Source organism: Lepidochelys kempii, chromosome 5, assembly GCF_965140285.1.
Source record: "Lepidochelys kempii isolate rLepKem1 chromosome 5, rLepKem1.hap1, whole genome shotgun sequence".
Taxonomy (NCBI): Eukaryota; Metazoa; Chordata; order Testudines; family Cheloniidae; genus Lepidochelys; species Lepidochelys kempii.
Window position 1 is genome coordinate 115590952 of NC_136384.1, and position 9734 is coordinate 115600685.

At 44.4% G+C, this 9734-nt stretch overlaps 1 protein-coding gene across 1 annotated transcript; it reads right to left on the reverse strand.

Moving 5' to 3' along the window:
- Positions 1-5466: 5466 nt before the first annotated feature.
- Positions 5467-9274, reverse strand: TUSC1 (tumor suppressor candidate 1). The gene has a single exon (XM_073345534.1). It carries the CDS (start codon positions 9245-9247, stop codon positions 8654-8656), a length of 594 nt encoding a protein of 197 aa, XP_073201635.1. The 5' UTR covers positions 9248-9274; the 3' UTR covers positions 5467-8653.
- Between the last annotated feature and the right edge of the window lie 460 nt (positions 9275-9734).

The window sequence follows — 9734 nt, forward strand, 5'->3', positions numbered from 1 at the left end:
TTACAATACACAATGGAATAAATGTTACAAGCCTGACTGTTGCTTAGGTGTCTGGTGGGGTAGCACCTGCCTGGCACCATGTGAGCTTTCACATGAATGTGCACCCACAGACTAGGTCTTCATTTGTCCCAGAACCCTTCCTGTCTATCTGAACAGGAGTTAAGCAGTACTCACTGTTGTGTTGTCCCCCTCCAAGGCAGGAAGATTTCTCTGGATGAAGCAGGTCTCTGGGTTGCTCAAGCCCTTGGCTTCCAGCCTAAGGGAAGCCTAACAGATGAAACTAGCAGTCAGACCTCTCTCCTTGGATAGTGGCATTCAAGGAATACTTCCCAATCCAGATTTGCTTGCTTACCTTTCTCCCTACTGTTTTTGGCCCTTTGATTGCTTGGGGAGAAGGGGGACCTGACAGGCTGGCTTCTCTTTACTACTTGACTCCAGCAGCCATTTTGGAGGCAGGTGAGGGTGGTTAAAGAGAAGAGAGACACTTCTTGTCAAGGTGAGGGTAACTGGACTCTTCTGAGAATTAAAATGGAACTCTCTCTCCTACCCTGGAGAAAACAACTGAGGGTTACAACTCTTTCTGCTGCTAGAAGCCAACTCCCCTACCATCTCTCCAAATAATGGGCCAGGGTAGATTTGCTGTGAGTACCTGAACTGTCCCAGTGCCTACAGGATGTGGTTGGTTTTCCAAGCATGTCAGTCAGGGTGCTGGCCTAGTAACTCCTCCTCTTGCCTAGTCCAGCCCCCCCATCCAGATTTCACCCGCACGGGTTAGGAAGTCAATTTCTGCAACTATTTCTTCACCTCTACATCCATGCTGCTACTTCAAAACAGCAAGGAGGCAACACCAAAAATAGAGAGGATGATGCTAATAATGATTGGTACTGTGTGTGATTCAACTATTATTGACATTTTATGTATGCTTTTCTTTTTCTCCCTTTTCCCTTATTGCAATTTAAATGAATAAGGAGGAGGAGAGGGAACTATAGCTCTTGTCTACCAGGAGCTTTCCTGGAAGATTCTATAGTCATCAGGAGAGAATTAGTGGGATGACAAGGCAAAAAGAAAAAAAAAGAAAAATCTTTGTGAAAATTAACAAATCTGGAATAGGATGAATGTTCACAACTTCAGCAAAGTAAGTTTAGGTACACAAATGCTGACATTTTGCACCTACAACCATCCCGGTGATAAACTGTCTAAAGCCCAGATGTTCCAAGCTTGGTGAGTTAGACCCAGATTTTAAAGATATTTATGTGTTGCTCTGCTCAGGGTTGCAAGGCCAAATGCCCAGATCCTCAGAGATATTTAATTTAGAAGTCTAACTCCCACTGATTTCAACGGGAGTTAGATGCATAAATACTTTTGAGGATTTGCGCCTAAATAACGTAGGTGTCCAAGTCTCATGTTCAGAAGTGATTTAGGCACTTAGGAGCCTACATTTCATTAAAAGTCAACAAGGCTCAGATCCACAAAGGGACTTGGGTGTCTAAATACCACTGCAAGCCACAAGAACCCTCATTTAGCTGCTGCCTAACCTTGTCGGTGCCTAAACTCACTCATCACCAAAATTTTCATTAGAGTTCCCTAACTGCCTAAGTTTCTGCCTGTGGGCATGCACATTGCTCAGGAAGATAGCTAGACATTTATGTCACACCTAAGCTCTAGCAGGATCCTCAAATCCGGTAAAGACAGGCTATTTTGTCTGTGGGGCTAATTGGGCAGGTGTGTTCTGAGCACAACTAAATCCACACAAAATGGCCAGAAAAAAAGCTTAATTATCCTGTTTAACCCAATGGTTAGAGGACTCTGCTGGGATGTGAAAAACCTTGCTTCAATTACTTTCTCTGCCTGATGACAGACAGAATTCAACAGGGGTTTCCCACCTCTCACGGGGTGCCCAACCACTGGACTATGGGATATTCTATGTGGGTCTTCCTCCATCTCTCCTGTTGAAGCCATTCCACTTTGTAAAAATAATTAAATATACATTGGACCAGACAGAGAGTGAGAATGACTCTATATAGTCTGGGGGTAAAGGATCCCTGTTCAAATCTATTCTCTCATCAGGAAGAGGGAGAACTCAGCCAGGGTCTCCCATATCCCAGGTGAATACCCTAAGCTAAAGGTGTTCAGGAGGCCTCCTCCTCTACAAACACACTCCCATTTTGTGTGTAGGTAGGCACGTGTCCTCTCTGTTCTTGCAAGAAACCGCTTAGGTGTCTACAGTGCCTGACTCCAGAAGTGTTTCCAGCCATGGGTCCCTCCTGCCTAGAGTTAGGCACCAAACTCCCTGAGAGAGGCATGACTTGGGGCACACCCCTCTCTTCAGCATCTGCTATTGACCAGCTTAGGTAGCTCCATGCCTAACATGCTGGATTTGTGGCTCCCATTCTCAAGTGCCTCTCTCTCTCTCCACACATTTTACAAGGAGCCTAGACAACTAATGCAGGGTTTATGGATTCCGCTGGGTGCCTAAAAGTTAGGCAGTGCTACATTCAGCATTGCAATGCCCAAGTCCCTTTGTGGATCTGGCCCTGAGCCTTTACCCAACCAAAACTGTTCCCAGTCACCGTTCCCACTTCAGTTTCTTATTAATAAGAGATTATTCTGACTGCCTCACACAGGGATAAAGTGTTACTGAACACATACAGGCATGGTTGTGACTGAAGCTGAGGGAAGAGTCTAGAGTTAATGAAGGAATAGGAACAGAGGTGTAGCTAAATTTTTGCAATTAATATACAGGCACACCAGCTGTTACACCTCAGTGGATTATTATCTCTATAATTTTCATAAGTAACCATTATTAGTAACAATCATGACCACTAATATATCAGGCATGATATATAATATGCTTTGCAGCTATATCACCTGGCCTATGATCTACTCAGTGCTTACACCCTGATCAATGGCAAGCTGGGTCAAGTACTTGGATGCAAGATCTTCAAAGAACACCTAGGAGCTGTAAAAGTGACATTGATTGCAGTACTCTTCCTTTTCAGGTTAATACTGAGATAATGCTACAGAGCATGGGGTCAGGGAGCACTGTGGTAATGTATGTGTATGGGGGTGTGGGGGGATGTGAGAACCTGGATTTATGCAGGAAATAGCCCAGCTTGATTGTCATGCACATTGTGTAAAGAGTTGTCACTTTGGATGGGCTATCACCAGCAGGAGAGTGAATTTGTGTGTGGGGGGGGAGGGTGAGAAAACCTGGATTTGTGCTGGAAATCACTTTAGATAAGCTATTACCAGCAGGACAGTGGGGTGGGAATAGGTATTGTTTCATATTCTCTGTGTATATATAAAGCCTGCTGCAGTTTCCACGATATGCATCTGAGGAAGTGAGCTGTAGCTCACGAAAGCTTATGCTCTAATAAATTGGTTAGTCTCTAAGGTGCCACAAGTACTCCTTTTCTTTTTGTGGTAAAACAGGTGCCAAGTTTCAGAAAGGATGTAAAACAGAGGTCCTGCTCACGTGTGGTCATTAAAAAAAGATCACTCACAGTCTACAGTACTTGTAGGAGCGCTGCTATCCACACAAATTTCATCTGAAGTAATTGGCCCTAATGAACGCTATTGCTAATAGTCTCAGCCAATGCTAGGGACTAGGGATGGGATCCACAAAAGGACTTAGGCATTGTAATGTCGAGCATCAAGCCCAATGACTTCCCCTGTGGATAAATATTTAGTTGTTGGACCAGAGAGAGAGAATGGGAATTACTCTGTTGCCCCATGATTAGGGCATGCACCTGGTAGGTGGGAGACCTTGGGTCCAGTCCCCCTACTCTTTCATAATTTTCCACCATAGAAGAGCTTCAACAGGAGACACTGACAGAGCACCACAGTAAAACATGCCATAGCTCAGTAGTTAGAGAACTCTCCTGAGAGATATGACCCCCGTTTAAATCCTCTCTTTTGTCCACTGGCAGAAATAGGGGGAATTGACTGGGCCTCCCACATCCCAGGTGAGTGCTCTCACCACTTGGCTATAAGTTATAAGGTGGGCCATTCCTTCTCCAGCTGTATTTTGAATGAGACCCAATCTAGTAGGCACCCTGAAAACACACCAAATGCCTACCTTTCCCTCATTTGTTGCAGATAGGTACCCAGATGACTAGAGGAAGACAGCAGTGTGCACACCCAGAGACTGAAACATAGGCGTATATGACATTTTTACCCTGAAAAACGTTAGGCACCTAAACTCAGTTAGTGCTTAAAGGACTGGCAAGAGTTTTATGGAGCACAGTGGAGCCAAAACTAGGATTTAGGTGCCTACATCTGGGGTTTAGACACTTCAGAACTTTTGTGGATCCCACCCTACATAGGTATGAAGACTCAACTAGTTTCTCATTGGAATGGATTTTCCTTCAGGAGCTTGCAGTCACTGCATGCCACGCCTATGTTGCGCACCACAAAGTACTTTTTCCCCAGTGATGCTAGTCCGACACTTTTTCCCATTTAAGTTTACACCTTACATCCAATTTAAATCTTTTCATTCAATTAAAAAACTACTTTAAACATAATTCAATAGCTTTACTTCAGTGATACATAATGAAAGGAAAGCATACAAGAATGACATATGTTCTTTTTCTGAGGTATGCAACTAAACTATGCTCTCTTCCTTACTGCCACACTGCCCATTTTGTGCTGTGACAGGGACCCCTTCCTCTTCCTGCATAGTCACTCCTCCAACAACCTCTCTACAGCCTCTCTTATCACTCTTCCAGCCTTCTATCTTTTGCTATTCTAGCTCAGTCCTGCTCTGGTACGCATGAAGCTGGTAGGCAGAACAATGAGTGAGGGATTCAGTAGAAGTGGTCAAGGAGAAACATTAGTAGCAAAAATTTAAACAAAATAAACCTTTTGTATATTTTATACAATAAAATTCTGGCATATTACTATTTTAATTGTAACAAGGTCTGATTTTTTGGGGGAAAGGAGTTTCATATGGAGCAGCAGTATATTATAGGAATTGTATAGGCACACAATTACTTTATCACAACTCACAAAGCTCCAAGCCAATATTTTAATTTTAAACCATCACTTTCAGCAGTCTGGTTTGAACAGGGACTTTCCATATAGCTTACAAATTAATGGTGTAACTAGGAAGTACGTACAAGTAAATTGATACAGGACAGAGAGGAGACTGTGAAAAGGGAAGCGTAACAGACGACTTATTTCATAGGAGGGTAGGTGAACTAAACTAATCTGAACTGCTTTAGTTTATCACAAAGACATTTAATTTATTTCATTATACTCTGCGGGCAAGTTAAAGCACGCCAAGGCCTTAACATATTCAAGGAGATGAGTATAGCGGACAAAGGCTCCTTCAGAGAGCAATATTTAATAAAACTTAAAGTAGGTCTCAGAAGAGTCGTAGAATGTGTATTAACTATGGCACCAACACTTGAGATACGCTGTTCACATGCACGTGTTTTAAAGTAATAGCCATCACACACATACACACACATCCCAAAAATGATTTTAATATAGGTATGGGGGGTGAGGCTAGAGAAATGAAGAGAGGCCACAAAAGAGACAGATAATGAACAGTCCACAGGTAAGAAGGCTAAATGTTCATGTAAGAAACAAGAGACGTTTTTTCGTTAGTTATGATGGGAGACGGCAAATCTACACCCAGATCAAAAGGTTTCCATTTTTCCAAATGGAGTAGGATATTTCAGCAAATGAGTTAAAATAACCTAATTTGTTTTTCACGTTTTGTAAAACACATTTTAATAAAATTATCATTTAGCTAGAATAATCAAGTTTCATTATTTATTCTGATCAATATTTACACAGAGAAACAGAAGCCTAAGTATGTATGAAAAAACCCTACGATTATAGAAGGCCGATTTTCCTCTAAATTCTTCATACATGGTACTACAAAATACCGTGTGTGAATCATAAGGCAGCCAAAAAAAGTGTGTGTTTTGTTCTAAAGAGATTTAAAAAGAGGGAAGTGATTCACTGGTTCAGGGAGTTACAGATTATTATAGCAACCAAAATGAGAAAGCAACTTTCCCCACCAAATATTTGAGGGAGGCATGGAGGAAAGGAAACTAGAAGGATATATAATCAAGTTTTGAAAACCAGGTGGGCAATTTTTAATTGTATGAAAAAACAAATAAAATTAGAGAACATGAGGAGAAAATAGGGGTGGCACAGCTCGATTTACAGAAAATAGTCTGGAGATGACATTCTGCAACCCCCAAAAAAACGTAGTCAAGAGCAGGCATTCAATAAGAACATAAATGTGGAAGTGCAATAGCCACCGCCAGGCACAATAAAAGACAACTGAGGATTCCACAGCAAGTAGATCAAGAGAAGAACGAACACTGGGAATGCGCTGAAGACAGTGATAGACAGATTTAAACATGGGAGTTGAAGGAAGTAAAAGATGTAAGGTCTAGGACAACTATGATTTCTGGTCCTGAGTAGACATCTAAAGTCTAAATTACTGAGAGTGAGAGTAGAACCAGAGATCTAAGACTAAGAGGATCAAAACAGAAAGACCAAGCAAGTTTAAAAAGAGGGAAGGTTACGTATCCTATAAAATTGTAACATTCCTTCCCATCACCTTAAAGTCTTGATGCTGTGAGTTCTAACTTGAAAAATATTATCAAAATTAATCTTGTACAAGTGATGACCACAAGGATTTTAAGGTAAATTATATTGCACTAGAGCCAGAAATGAGTTACTGTTGCTATGGTATTAAAAGATCATTTTAATATTGAAGATTGTTAAGGGCCTGCTCTTGCAGCTCTTAGTGAATGATTTAAGAATGAATTTCCTGTGTTCAGATGTTTTCCACCATTATATTGTAACCACACACTATCATAGAATCATAGAAATGTAGGCCTAGAAGGGACCTTAATAGGTCATCTACTCAAGTACTATAAGCCTGTATTATACTATTCTTCTACTAAACCATACAAGTTGCTTGGGCATTTTTCTTTCTAAATTCCTCTTTTCATTTGCACTTTATACATCTACTTTATTGGGAATGGTTCACAGAACACAGTAACTTTTATTTAATAGAAAACACATTTGGGCAGGTCACTGATTTTTTGTACCCATTGTACATCACTAATATACTTTTATTAGCCAATTTAAAGTGGTTAGTAAGGGTAGTTTCAATCTAATGAGCAAACAAGACATTTAGAAACTGACATTCTAGAATTCCCATTAAAGACTCAGCAAGATGAACTGCAAAGCAAAGGTCCTCTTTACACCTATCACATTAAAGGGGTATATTCCCCTAAAACATAATTAAGATGCTTTTATGTATTGATATTGGTTTAATAAATGATACTGTACATTTTAGATCACAATTAAATTTGTACACTGGATGCTACACACTCTTTTAAACCTCAATTATATAAAACAATAGTGAAGTTGGTACAAGTATTCATCTTTTCCCATAAATATATCTAACTCCAAACAAAGTTTGAGGTGTGTGGGTTTTTTTGTTTTTTAAAAGGTTACATAAGTACCACCTTCTCTCAGTCAAAAGTTTAGTAATTAAGTTTTAGGGGACCCATCCCACAAATAGTGGCATCCAACCCTAACTTTGCTCATTTGATTAGTCCTACTAAAGGTAATGGGACTACTGATGCAAATAATGTTACTCTTATATGTATACGAGGTTGGTCTTTCAGATAGCAAATAGAAACTAAAAATTAAAATAGCGTCCGTTATTTATGTAAGCGAAAAATAGTTTTTTCTTAAAACAAAGTCTGATAAATAATTGAGTAGCTTGTTTCTTAGAATTTTGAAAAAAACCTCAGTACCAAAATTTAAGAACTTTGAAGAGTAACTATTTACAGTACAATGGATATATTATATTTAACTGCATATTACAAATCACATCTAGGAGAAGCGTTTTGGTGTGTCAAGGATTTATTTAGCATGACCTGTGTTTTTATGAATTGGAAGTGCCATGTCCAGATAAATTATGCAACAGAGAACAATGAACAAATCAATAGTCAAAGATGTACAGAGAATGGAGTTGCAGATGATATCCAATCAATTCAGGAGGATTCCAAGAATTATCAGCTTTCATTTAAAGTGCTGTCAAAAATAAATCTGGCACACAAACTTTTCATTTTTTAAACTGATATACATGGGTACCAAAACCTAGTAGCAGGCTAACAAATGTGCCATTGTTGGGTCATCTACAGGGCTATTACGGCCTCTATGAGATTTGTTCACTCCTGCACAAAGATAACTAGACATACAGGTCCAAAAATCAAAACTGAGAAGGCAGACAGGGCAATGCCAGGAGGTGACAACGTCCAGAATCCGTTTCTCCCTCTGGGAGGAGCCTCACCCCAACATCCAGGGGCAGGAGGCACCTGTTGCTGTGAGGCCCTTTCCCTCCTGCTGCGTGGGGCTCCTTGGGGCCTCCTTCAGATGCCGCGGCTTCTCCTGCAGGAAGTTCCCGTCCGTGCCTACTTCCGGGACCCAAAAAACCTGCGGGGCGGAGGAGCCCCGCTGTGAGGCGGCCCCAGGGTGCAGCCGGCTGGGACCGCCTCAGGCACCAAAGGGGGGGTTGGAGAGAGTGACGGGGGGCCCCTCACCCCAGTGATCTGGCTGTGTGTTGGGGGGGAGGTCCCCAAACCACTGCGGAGCCCAGTCAGCCTCCCCCCGGCTACAGGGGCGGCACCAGGCTCCTCTTCTCCGGCGGCTGCTGCCGCCCCAGGGGCGGTGGCTGCTCCCCGTCCTCCTCCTGCAGCAGCTCGTCTAGCTCCCCGTCCTCCTCCAGCCCGTCCTGGGCCCGGCGGCGCCGCAGCTGCTGCAGGGCCCGCCGGTGCCGCTCCTGCAGCCGCCGCAGCTGGGCCGCGAGCGCCGCTTCCTCCTTCTCCTCCGGCGGCGGCTCGGGGGCGGGGCCGGGGCCGGGGCCGGGCCGGGGCGGCGCGTCGGGCTCCGGGCCGGGCCCCAGCAGCGCCTGGCGGAAGAGGCTGCGGTTCTCCCGGCGCAGGCGGCGGTTCTCCAGCCGCAGCCGCGCGTTCTCGTCCCGCAGCCGCGCGTTCTGGCGCTCGCGCTCCTCGCGGGCCCGCACCGCCTCGCTGTGGCTGGCGGCCAAGTCCGCGTATCGCTCCGCCAGCTGCTGCGGCGAGCCGCCCGCCAGGCCCCGCCAGCCGCACGCCGCCTCGCCTCCGCCAACGGCCGGCCCCCGGCCCCTCCGCGAGCCCGCGCCGGGCCCGCAGCTCCAGCGCCGTCCAGCACCGCGCATGCGCCTCATCCGTGCAGTGCTTTCGCGGCTCTGGCTCCGCCCGCCTCCTCGGCGCAGCCGCGGAAGCGAGACGCTTAATGCTGACGCAGCGTTATGCAAACGAGGGGGCGGGGCTACAGCCTGCTGGAGCGGGACGGAGCAGCGCGTGCTGCCCGCTGTCTTTGTGGCCCTTGCAGGGCCGGAGGTGCAGGGGGGGCCGCAGGGGCGCCTCCTCTCCCTTTTTAAAATATTTTTTAAATAGCAGAACTCGCCCACTAAATCATGTGGGGAAGGTCAGGGCACCTGCTCTGAAAATACAAAGCGATCCAGCAAGCCACGCTTTCCACAATTATTACAGAAGGATTCAACCGGCTGATTACTATTTCATCATTATTTATTTAGTGGTGACAGTATGCCCCCACCTTATACAGTATACATGAAGTCCCCGTGCCAAAGGGCTTACAGTATAAAGGCCTGGTCCTACAAACGATACTGAGCATAGCGACCATACTGGGGT